Source organism: Hypanus sabinus, chromosome 16, assembly GCF_030144855.1.
Source record: "Hypanus sabinus isolate sHypSab1 chromosome 16, sHypSab1.hap1, whole genome shotgun sequence".
In the NCBI taxonomy this organism is placed as follows: Eukaryota; Metazoa; Chordata; class Chondrichthyes; order Myliobatiformes; family Dasyatidae; genus Hypanus; species Hypanus sabinus.
The window spans coordinates 16,849,887-16,862,610 of record NC_082721.1 but is presented as its reverse complement, the minus strand read 5'-3'; the positions used below and the strand labels follow the sequence as shown (position 1 = coordinate 16,862,610).

Genomic DNA, 12,724 nt, shown 5'->3' with positions numbered 1-12,724 from the left:
ATACCAGTGCCCAAGAGGAACGTTTTAACCTGCCTCAATGACTATCATTAAGCAGCATGTACATTCACTGTGATGAAGTGCTTTTAAGAAGTCGGTGATGAAACATCAACTCCTGCCTGAGAAGGCACTTGGATCTGCTCCAGTCTGCCTACTGTCACAACAAGTCCACAACAGAAGCCATTTCACTGGCTCTTCCTTCAATGCTGGAATATCTAGACGGTAATGATGCACACATCAGGATGCTTTTCATTTACTGCAGCTCAACATTCAATACTATCTTCCCTCAAAACTAATCAATAAACTTGAAGACCTTGGTCTCACTACCTCCTTGTGCAATCGGATCCTCGATTTCCCAGATTGGCAAAAGCATCCATTCTGCACAGGCGTATTGCAAGGCTGGGTGCTTAGCCCCTGCTCTGTTGGCCTTATGCTTATGACTTTGGGCTAAGCACAGCTCAAGTGCCCTATTTTAGTTTGCTGATGTACTACTGTCATTGGCTGAATCCAAGATGTTGACAAATCAGCATATAGGAGGGAGACTGAAAATTTGGCTGTGGTGCCACAACAAAAACTTCTCACTCAATGTTACCAAGACCAAGGTAATGATTATTTACTTTAGCAGGATGAAATTGGAGGTCCATGAGCTAGTCCTCATCAGGGGATCAGAGGTGAGAAGGAGCAGCAACTTTGAATTCCTCAGTGTTATCGTTTCGGAGGATCTGCCTTGGGTCCGTCATGTAAGTGTCTTTACAAAGAAAGCACAGCAGTGCCTCTACTTTCTTAGAAGTTTTCTGAAAATTAGACATGACAACTAAAACTTTAACAAATTTCTATAGACATGTGGTGAAGAATATGTTGACTGGCTGCATCACAGACGGAATGGAAATCTCCAGCGTCTTTGAATGGAAAACCTAAAAAAAAGTAGTGAATACTGCTAGGTCCATCATGGGTAAAGCCTCTTCACCATTTGAGCACATGAACATGGTACACTGTTGTAAGAAAGCAGCACCCATTATCAAAGAGCCCTACCATCCAGTTCATGCTCTCCTCTTGCTGCTGTCATCAGGAAGAAGGTATAGGAGCCTAAGGACCCACGCCACCAGATTCAAGAACAGTTATTACCCCTCAATCATCAGATTCTTGAGCCTGAGGCAATAACGTCACTCAACTTAACTTGCCCCATCACTGTACTGTCCCCACAACCTATGGACTCGCTTTCAACAACTCTTCGTCTCGTGTTCTTGATATTTATTTATTTAGTTATTTTGATATTTGTCCAGGTACTTAGTTATCTATTTATTTATCTAATTATCAAGTTAGTATTTGCACAATTTATTGTCTTTTGCATATTGGTTGTTTGTCCATCCTGTTGGGTGCGGTCTCTCATTGATTCTATTGTGTTTCTTGGGTTTACTGGTGTGCCCACAAGAAAACAAATCTCAGGGTTGTATATGGTGACATATGAACTTTAATAGTAAATTTACATTGAACTTTGAACTTAGATTTAATATCAAGTTGTTGACTTGGGTTATCTTCCATAAGCAGGATAATGAAAGCTGTTTTGTCTGCACAACCTTTTTGGTGATGTATGGAATTAATGCTTATGTTCAGGATAAATTGGCTGAACGGATAGGTTATGTTCTAGTTATCTTGTAGTTCCCAAGAGAATGCAATAGATTGATTTATTATCTATTTATTAACAGCTCATACACCAGCCTAAAATTTAACCACCACCAGAGCACTGTAATTAAGGTTCAGTACCACTGCAGAAATTTCCCAAGGTTGGTTAACTAGCACTTCCCAAACTCAAAGACTCTACCAACTGACAGGGAAAGGGCAACAGCCTCGGAGAAATGCCACCTGCTGCAATCTACTTGCCAAGTCCTACCTATCCTAACATGGAATGCATCAGAAATGCCTCAACTCTCCCTTTGTAAAATCCTGGATCATTTTACTTTAAAGATTAGCTTTATTTGTCACATGTACATTGAAACATCAAAGCTTACCATGACAAAACAGATGGCAACTTTAAATTCCTCGGTGTTATTATTTCAGAGAACCTGTCCAGGATCCAGCGTGTAAGTGCCATTATGATGAAAGCATGGCAGGGCCTCTACTTAGAAGTTTGCAAAGATTCTGCATGTCATTTAAAACTTTGACAAACTTCTATAGGCATGTGGTGGATAGTATGCTGACTGGTTTCATCGCAACCAGTTATGGAAACGCCAATGCCCTTGAATGAAAAATCCTACAAAAAATGATGGGAACGGCCCAGTCTATCAGGGTAAAGCCCTACTCACCATTGAGCACATCTGCACTACATCTACACCGTGTGTTGTTGCAGAAAAGCAGAATCCACCATCACGGACCCCCACCACCCAGATCATGCTCTACTAACGTTGCTGCCATCAGGAAGCAGGTACAGGAGCCTCAGGATCCACACCACCAGGTTCTGGAACAGTTAATACCCCTCAACCATCTAGCTCTTGAATCAGTGACGATTGCCTCGTTCAACTTCACTTACCCCATCACAGAACTGTTCTCTTAACCTTTGAACTGATTTTCAAGGACTCTTCATCTCATGTTCTTGACATTTATTGCTTTTTGTATTTGCACAGTTGTCTTTTGTGCGTTGGTTGTTTGGCCATCTTGTAGCGTGTGGTCTTTCATTAATTCCATTGTGATTCTAGTATTTACTGTGAATGGTACTTCCAGTAAGATGGCAGTGCATGAAAACTCAGCAGCTTCTTGGGGACCAACCAAAGGTGCTTTTTTTTATTCATGAAGTCTGTTTTTCATGATTCAAGAACACTTCTACTACGAAGAACATCAGGTACTGCAAGACTACATCAGTGAGCTCATTGTTCAGAGTAGTTGGACTGGTTTTGGCGGCAGAGCCAGACGAGTTGTCAAAGAAGCTGGTTGGCATATCAGAGGCGCTTGTCGGAACGTTAGAGGAGCTGGCTTGGGTACAAAGGAGATCATCTGGCTGCAGACCGTTTTGCTGCCTGCTACTCAGAACCATTGGAGTTGGTGCAGTATAACCATGGGCGATTGTCTCGGACGTTTCACTTACGATCGTTAAGACTCTGTTGGGCGGGAATATGCAAGTTGCCGCAGGCCTGTTATCCCTGTCTGGTGGAGGGGGGGGGGACAGTCGCCATGGAAGCTATGTAGCTTCGGTTGTAGCAAGAACTAGGCCTCAAGCCTTAGCTTGCCTGTTGTTGCAGACCAGGTGTAAGAAACGCAGAAGGGCTGAAGTGTGGTTGAGCTTGGCTGGGGCCTGGCCTGTCCTGTTGGTGCTGCTGTCCTGTATTTGAGCAGTGAAATGACAGTCTGGATTGTGTCCATATGTACACTGCTGGGAGACCGCACCATTGATTGCTGGACATTGTCGTCCAGGGTCTTGGACTGTATGTGTTTTGTTTGGGTGAATATGCTTCTTTGCTCGATATTCTGAATTGTGTTTCTCGTGCTTTTTGAATGTTTGCTTGCTATTTTGAACTTCTGGCCCCAGAGGGATGCTGTATCTATATATGGTTTGAACATTGATAAAATTTAATTTGATTGAATGCCTGCAAGTAAATGAATCTCAAGGTTGTATATGGTGACATATTTGTACTTTGATAATAAATTTAATTTGCATGCTCACAATTTACTAATCCTAACCCATACATCTTTGGCCTGTTCAAACTTCAATGTTGGCGCTAGCTACACTGCAAGTTGCCTCCTGCACAGTCCTCATTGTGTCGTTGGCTACATGGAAGTATCAATACAATCACTTGTATTGACTAATCGCTAGCAGCAAAAAACCTGGTTGGTGTTGAATGCAACTATGATTCAGTCTATCTGGCCCAGTCTAATCCCATCCTCCAACAAGAGCAAAATCTCATCCCATTTCTCAATTTATTTGGAGTTGTTCAGTTTGTTGGTCCTGAATCTTTCTGGTGGACCTTAGTTATGAGGGTAGTGCTCTAAAGCATGGTGCTAACTGGTACAGTCAATTCCACCCCCCCCCCCCCCCCCCACCCAGCGCGTGTGCGTATTTTTCACATATACAGCTGCGACAGCTTTCTACCATCCTGAGATATTTGGGTATGGATTATAACTATTGCCCTGGTATGCAGTACCAGTCGTCTCTGAAACCTTTACTTCCCCCAAGCCATAAGGCTGATCAACACCTTTGTCTATTAACCCACTCAACCACATCCCACTGTTACTGCAACCAGATGAACCACTCTTCTCCACAGCCCCTCATTCCCCCCCATATATTTCAGTCTGCACTTGCATTCCATGTCTCCTACCTACACTGTGTCATTATCCTACTGTGTTTTCGTATGCTAAGCAGCAACCTAGTTGACAAAAGCCACTCCACTTTGTCACTGTATCATTTCCTGTCTGATCCACCTTATATTTCAGATGCTCATGCACCTTTCTGAATGCTATTTTCTTGCTTTCGCGGACTTCAGTTCTGAATGCTGTTTGCTTTCTTTTATGGTTTGTGCAATCTTTTTTCTCTCTCTGCACACTTGGTGTTTGATGGTTTTTTAAAATGGGTTCTCTTGGGTTTCTTTGTTTTGTGGCTGCCTGTAAAGAGGTTTTATAATGTATGCATACTTTCATAATAAAATGCTTTGAACTTTAAACATGTAATACAATCAGTTTATGCATATAAGCCACACTGTGTTTCATTTGTGATTAGAATTTGCTGTTTCTTTTATGCATGTTTATATGGCCACGCGCACAAGTTAATTGTACCCTGTTTTATAGGATTGCTTTTATATTTAATGTATTGTTTATGCTTATTGTGCTTTTTAATGCTGCATCAGATCACAGAGTAACAATCATTTTATTCTCCTTTGCACTCATGTGCTAACAAAAAACAATAAACATCTTGAATTTTGAATAAGCGACACTCATGATCTATAAAGGAAACATCATCAAAATCAATCCATTTCCTTCTAGAAGCATAAATGAGGCAGCACAAGTGGAGGATGTTTAGACCCTCATGTCTGTGATAGCTCTTTGAATAGAATTACCCAATTAGTTCCACTCCTGGTTCTGCAAAATCCTGCATTTTTATTGTTATCTATTTTCCGGTATCCCCCTTGGTGGTTTTTAAATTTGCATCCAATGTGCTTTTGGGCAGTGCATTTCAAATAATAACCTACTACATGTAGCTTCATGTCAATTTTTTTGTTTGCTAATGCTCCTGTGAATCCCTTGGGGATTTACTATGCAAAAGGACATATTATAAATGCAAGTCATTGTACTTTTTTAAAAAAGGACTCTAGTGATTCTTTTGTGATTAGGATTTGCTGCTGCTTCTATGCATACTGTGGCGACCCACTTTCTGTGCAGGCGAACCGGCTCACAAATAGCCAGCACGCGGGGGGAGACTTTGGTAATGCATCTCTGATGTCATTTCCGCCCGGAGAGGGCGGGTGCTAGGGATTAAATGCCAGCGCCACGAAGTTTGAATAAACTAGTCTCGAAACGATTTACCGACTGCGTGTTGTTATTTCAGCGCTGTGAGTAGCACATCGCTACAATACCAGAATTGAGATCTGACACACCTAACAACATTTCAACTAGTTCCTTGCATTTTGTTTCTATAAATTGGTTGCACAGAAAACGTAAAAATAAAATTGCAGGTTCTGATCTTGTTTGGAGAAAGATCGGAAAGGTGAGAACAGAGGTGTGGTTGCTAATTAATTTTAGAATGAAAACAGGCAGACAGACAATATTTGGTATTTTAACATAGGATTTTCTATTGTCAACGTTAGGGTGGGGTAGAAATTCTTATTTATAAACCCGTGAGATTCTGCAGGTGCTGGAAATCCAGAGGAACAAAAGTATATTCTGGTGGGAACTCAGCAGTTCAGGCAGCATCTGTGGATAGGAATAAACATTCTGTGTTTCAGGATGAGGTCCTTTCTGATACCTTCTCCCAGTTCTTGCCTCATACTACTTAACAAGCACAATTGGCTATACCTTCACCCAATGTTTTGCCTTGCTGAAGCCTTGAACGTGGTGCTCAGGACACAGTACTTGTAGTGAACTTCAGATTTGGAGCTTCGTCTTTCTGCTTGTTGTGCGAACTTGTGGGCTGCCCCAGCACATCCTTCAGTTGTGTTAGTTAATGCAAACAATGCATTTCACTGTATGTTTCAACGTACATGTAATAAATAAATGAGTCTGAATCTTTGCCATTCCCCAGCCAAACTAGGGGAATTGTTTTTCAATGATAGTTTTCACTAAACCCAATGGTTGGCACTAGGTGGACCCAATCTCATAACTAAGTTTAACCAGGAAAATCCAGAATCACCAAATTGAGCTCAAAATAAATTGTGAGATGGGATGAGATTTTGTTGTTGTTTTGAGATTGGATTGGGTAAAATTGACTGAATCACAGCTCAATACAACACGAACCAGACTTGTTAAATATAGAAATGTTTGGAATTTGCTTGTCTGCAGTTAAAATCAGAATCGGGTTTAATATCACCGGGATATGTTATGAAACTGGTTAACTTAGCGGCCCAGCACAATGCAATACAATAAATGTAGGGGAGAAAGATCAATCAATTACAGTAAGAGTGTGTGTGTGTGTATTGACCTGATTCCACAAGTTATAGGCTCACTTTCAAGGACTCTACAACTTATGCTCTCAATATTGTTAATTATCTTATTATTATTTTCTGCAAATACAAAAAGACAATTTGTTGTCTTTTGCACATTGGTTGGTTGTGTGTGCAGTTTTCATTGATTCTATTGAGTTTCTTTGGATTTACTGTAAATGGCCACAAGGAAGTGAATGTCGGGGTAGTATATGGTGACTCATGTACTCTGATAATAAATTTACTCTCAACTCTGAGCATTGTTGGTCGAGGTTCCTGGTGTTCCTCTTGTGTGGCTGGTTAGGATCCCAATGATTATGGCAAAGCCCAACATAGTTTCCATTCAGATATCAGTTCACAACCAATGAAAAATGTCTATTTTTGTTTGATGACCTTGTTTGTTTTTTAACCATTTATTTTTAAATGGAATGTGATATCAGTCTGAAATTAAACAATTTTAATCATAAGCTGTTATCTTTGCATATTGCTGTGGGGAAAAAAGAACCTTTTTGATAGTGTTGACTTCCTGTGAGCAACTGCATTAATAATAAAGAAGCATCAATTAGCCTGCCATCCCAATTTATTTCCTTGCTGATTACAGCAGAATTCTAAAGCGGACTGACTTTAATAAACTACACCTCGTTTCCCCAAAGACCTGGAGCTCAGTGCTTGTGTGTGTCACTTTGTGTTCAGCACCAACTGTGCCTAAAGCCACACTTGCATATAGATGTACAATACAATCAATCAACTGCATCAGCTTGCTTGTTAAATTAAACTGCCCACCTCTTCTCCATGGGTGGCTGAGAAAGAATTCGATGTTGTATTGATTTTCAGAGACTGCAATGTTAATGTAAGTTTCCTCTCATATTTGTACAATTTTTTTGCTGGCTCCATTATGATCCAACCATGCAAACTCTTCTGCTTTGACTTAGGAGTGTAATCTTGTGGTCTGCCATTAATTACCACTGTGAGCAGAACCGGATAATGGCCTATCTTGATAACTTGCCTTTCTCCTGCTGAATTTTGCATGTAGAGCACAGCTCCAATATGGAGTTGTAGTTATGGGAAAGACGACAGTAAAACCTTAAGACATTGGAGCAGAATTAGGCCATTTGACCCATTGAGTCTGCTCTGCCATTCCATCATAGCTGATTTGCTATCCCTCTCACTCCCATTTTCCTGCCTTCACCCTGTAAACTTCGAAACCCCTACTATCAAGAGCCTATCAAACTCTGCTTTCAACATGACCAATGGCTTGGCCCCCACAGCCAGCTATGGTGATGACTTCCACAGATTCAACACATTCCTCCTCATCTCTGTTCTAAAGGGATATCCTTGTATTCTGAATGGATGAACTTGGATGTATTTCTTCTTTCAAAAGGGATTAAACAATGATGGAGAGAAGGTAGAAATGGGTACTGTGGTGGATTTCTCTTTGAATGGTAGGATAGACTGATTAGCAGACTCCAATTTCCATGGTTCTATATTTGAATTTCAGATGCATTAGCATATGTGGGTCGTGTGGGTGCTTTGGATCTCCTCGTTCCCGAAAATGTGTTTACTGCCATTTTGATTTACCTTGCCACGCATGGACAATTACTAGAAGTTAATTGCTATGAGTTGGCAAGAAATTATGTTATTGGGCAGCAATTCAGGGATATATTTGGAGACCCTGTACCTATCCACATTATGAAATTCGTCAAATCATTCGGACACCATGGTAGCATCAACTGATTGCCATTAGAAAAGCCCAGATCAATGGATGAACTGGGTCTTCTGGTTTACCTACCGGTTGCACTCTTTTGGGATTTAATTAAGTGGAACATGTAGCTATCTAACCTAACATTTATATTGCAATATTAGTGGTTAAATTTTGTTGGTGCCTCTGTGAAGGTCCTAAGGGTGTTTTTGTCAAATGAAAGTTATTGAATTATGCATTTCACAGTATGGTATAAAAGGTGAATTAAATTGGTCACGGTCTCATTTTGGCTTGATGTTTATTAGATATACTCAGCATCACCGGGATTAGAGTGAAGTCTAAGGTCTTGCTGCAGTGTTTTCTCTACATCCATTTGAGCTGTGAAAAACACCCAGCTGTACAATTATCTAAATAGATTTTGTCCTTTACAACATGGCTTGTCTCTGGAGGGAGCTTTTAAAAGAAATAGCAGTGGGGTGAAGAACTGGTGGTTATAGGTCTGTCATGGGCTGGTAGCACTGGGAGCAATTTGTGATGATGTATTCAGGGCAGTGCTCAAAGTGTATTGGCAAAACATTTAGCGGGGTTGACTTAACTTTCTTTTCACTGCCATGTACCTTTTGACGAAATGTTCTCAGCACTGAGTATACTGGATTTGTAACAACTGCATCAGATAAATCAAAAACCTCGTTACAACCCAGTTTTATTCCTGGGTTATGTTAGTCTGAATAGTGCAACACAGGAAAAGGCCCTTCACCCCAACTTGTCCATGCCAGCCATGGAGTTCCAAGCTTGTCCCATTTACCTGCATTTGGCTCTTCTGTCCCTAAACTCTCTTATTCTTGTTTTTATCCAAATGTCTTTTAAATATTGTCATTGTTCATGTCTCAACCACTTTCTCTGGCAGTTTATTTCATCCTCATACCACCCTCAGTGTGAAGAAATTGCCCCCAAGGACCTTATTAAATTCTAAACCGATTCCTGCTAGTTTTTACTTCCCCTGCCCTGAGGAAAAGACTGCGTTCAGACTACCTACACCCCTTATGACCTTGAACACCTCTATAAAGTCACCCCTCAATCTCTGTAATGTTTCAAGGAATAAAGTCCCACACTGTCAAACTTTTCCCTGTAACTCAGGTTATCAAATATGGCGGCATCATTGTCAATTAAAATTCAAAATGAATTTATTATCAAAATGCATATAGTCACCATATACAACCCTGAGATTCATTTACTTGTAGGCATACTCAATATGACCATAATAGAATTAATGAAAGACCACACCAACTTGGACATTCAATCAGTGTGCAAAGCGCAAACTGCAAATACAGAAAGGAAGAAGTAATAACAATAATGAATAAATAAGCAATAAATATGGACAATGTGGGATGAAGAGTCCTTGACAGTAAGTCCATAGGTTGTGGGAACATTTCCATAATGGGGCGAGTGAAGTTGAATGTTATCCCATTTAGTTCAAGAGCCTGATGGCTGAGGGGTAATAATTGTTCCTGAACCTGGTAGTGTGAGTCCTGAATCTCTGCACTGTTTTCATTTTAATGATGTCTTTCCTATAACTTGCCAACAAAAACTGTACTCAATACTCTTAATGTGGTCTCACCACATCTTGTATAAATCTTGTACAACTACAACATAAAGTCCCAAATCCCACACAGTACTTTGACTGATGAAGCCCAACGTGCCTAATGCCACGTTCACCTTCCTGGCTACCTGTGGTGAATTCTGTACTTCTCAGTCCATCTGTTCCACAACACTCTCCAGGGCCTGACCATTCACTGTTAAGTTCTAGCCCCGTTTGATTTCTCAAAATAAATACTTCACACTTAGATGAATTAAAATACATTTGCCAGTCCGCACCCTACTCAACTGATCAAGATTCCCCCTTGCTTCACTATGATGCTACCTATTTTAATATCACTTGCAGACTTGCTAGCTCTGCCTTGTACCTCCAGATAGCTTATGTAAAACCCCTGATCCTATAAACACACACTAGTCTCAGGCCTCCACTGCGAGAAATAAACCTCAACTATCACACTCCCTGTCTCCTACCTTTGGGCAAAATATGAATTCAGTTCTCAATCTCCCTGGATCTCATGCCATCTAACCTTTCAGACCAGCCTGCCTTGCGGAACCTCTTCAAAGGCTTTGCTAAGTGCAAAGAGATGAGCTTCTCTACCTGGTCTCCCTCTATCATCTTGGTTACTCTGTGTCACAGTTTTGTGGAAAACTTGATCTAGAAATTTTAAAAAAATTACTTAGCAAGTTAACCTTCATTGGTCGAAGGTTTGTATGTGCTTCCAGCTCTTAGGCCTGTGTGCACTGTCGTCTGATACGTGCAGGAGAGCATTGAATTGTGCTAGTGTTGAGAAGAATGGAGTTGGACACTCACCGTGCCCATGCATCCAACTGTGATAATCTTGGTTCACTATCATATTGCAGGTAGTCTGAAGTTGTGTGTAGGCGCGTGGCCTAGTGGGCAAGGCATCAGACTAGTAACCTGAAGGTCACTGGTTCGAGCCTCAGTTGAGGCAGCATGTTTGTGTCCTTGAGCAAGGCACTTAACAACACATTGCTGTGCGACGTCACCGGTGCCAAGCTGCATGGGTCCTAGTGCCCTTCCCTTGGACAACATTGGTGGCGTGGAGAGGGGAAGGCCTGCAGCTTGGGCAACTGCCGGTCTCCCATACAACCCTGCCTCAGGCCTGCACCCTGGAAACTCCAGGCGCAGGTCCATGGTCTCTCGAGACCGACGAATGCCACCACCAGTCTGAACTTATCAGTAATAAGGAGAGGTCAGATTTGATATTGTAACCAATGATCACAGACCTAAGATTACCCTCTGAAATTAATTTTAACAATTGAAATATTGAACCTTGGGAAAAGTTGAAAGTAAGTTTATTCTCAAAGTACAAATATGTCACCATATACCACCCTGAGGTCTATTCCCTGAGTCCACAAGCTATGGACTTGCCTTCAGTGATTTTACAACTCATCTTCTCAGTATTGGTTATTTAGTTGTTATTTTTAAATATTCGTACAAATTGCCTTCTTTTGCACATTAGTTGTTTGTCAGTCTTTGTAGGTAGCTTTTCATTGATTCTATTGTATTTGTTCCACTGTGAATGCCTGCGAGAAAATGAAACTCCAGGTAGTATACGGTGACACATAAGTACTTCAATAGTAAATTAACTTTGAAATTCCTGTGGAAAGTTTACCAATTTCATTTTGAATGATTTAATAATAAGCATAGAGGGAGATGGAATTTTTATTTTGAAGATTTCGAGTAGGTCAGAATCTAAACCCAAATGAGTTGAGATATGACAGCCATAGATATTTGTACTTCTAGATGAGTTGCAAGTGTCAATGAATAGTTGATCCCAGTAGTGGTGAAGGCTTCAATCAACTGCTTGAGGGCTATAAGGTAATTTCACCATTGGAGTAAACTACTTGTTGATTTCTCTGGCTTGGTGTCTCTGTTCGTTGTTGCTTTTCTTTATGAAATGTCATGTCAGTTTATATCTCTGAAGGCACAATGGAGACTTCTTTGTTGTGCTTGTTGCTATTACTGCTGTCACTGGACTTAATGTGGTGTAACTTATCACCCTGGATGGGAACTTTATTGAAGCAGTACAGAATATTTGATTTTTTTTAAAGTTGTGGAGTGTTGCAAAAGTCAATTGGTCTGCCCGTCATAAGAGTGTTTAAATAAGTTGAATGTTTTCTTTTTCTGTTGTAGGCTGAAATTGTCAAAAGATTGAATGGAATCTGTGCTCAAGTCATCCCTTTCTTATCTCAGGAGGTAACTACATCTTAATTCTGTCTGTCTACTGTTAAAATAGCAACAGCAATAAAAGACCCATTGGAGATGAGCAGCTCAAGTTCATTGTCGAGTGCCTGGATGCTATAAACTGGTGTTCGCTAACTGAGAAGCAATGTTTTGACAGCCTACGGTCTGATTACATTTCTGCCTTTTGTCTTTTTTTTTGCAGCATCAGCAGCAGGTGGTTCAGGCTATAGAGCGTGCAAAGCAGGTGACTGCCCCGGAGCTTAATACAGTCATCAGGGTATGTCTGCTTTATTCATTTGCACATTCATGCGCGCACGTGGATGTGTGTGTTGTGACTGCCTAAAAGTGAGTGACTCAGAAGCTGTAATTGGGAAATGTAAAAGCCTTTATTCACAGCAAACCTCTAGGAGAGATTCCAGGAGCATCCAAAATAATCTCACTCTCTTGACACGATGTTTTACACTTCTTCAACACAAAGAATAAGCACTTAACTACAGTTTCAACTGCAATAATCTCCTTAGCCTTAACATTTTGAATACAGTCAGATAAACTTAGAGAAGTATATAGGGTCACACGCTAGCATAGTGATTAGCACAGTGCTTT

At 40.8% G+C, this 12,724-nt stretch overlaps 1 protein-coding gene across 2 annotated transcripts in view; it reads left to right on the top strand.

The window, feature by feature from the left end:
- LOC132406031 (TLE family member 5-like) overlaps positions 1–12,724 on the top strand; it is a 159,823-nt gene that overhangs the window by 137,024 nt on the left and 10,075 nt on the right. For both annotated transcript variants that reach the window (XM_059991192.1, XM_059991191.1), the window contains exons 5-6: positions 12,071–12,133; positions 12,324–12,398. In XM_059991192.1, the coding sequence (XP_059847175.1) occupies positions 12,071–12,133; positions 12,324–12,398 (138 nt within the window). The remainder of the gene's footprint in view (positions 1–12,070; positions 12,134–12,323; positions 12,399–12,724) is intronic.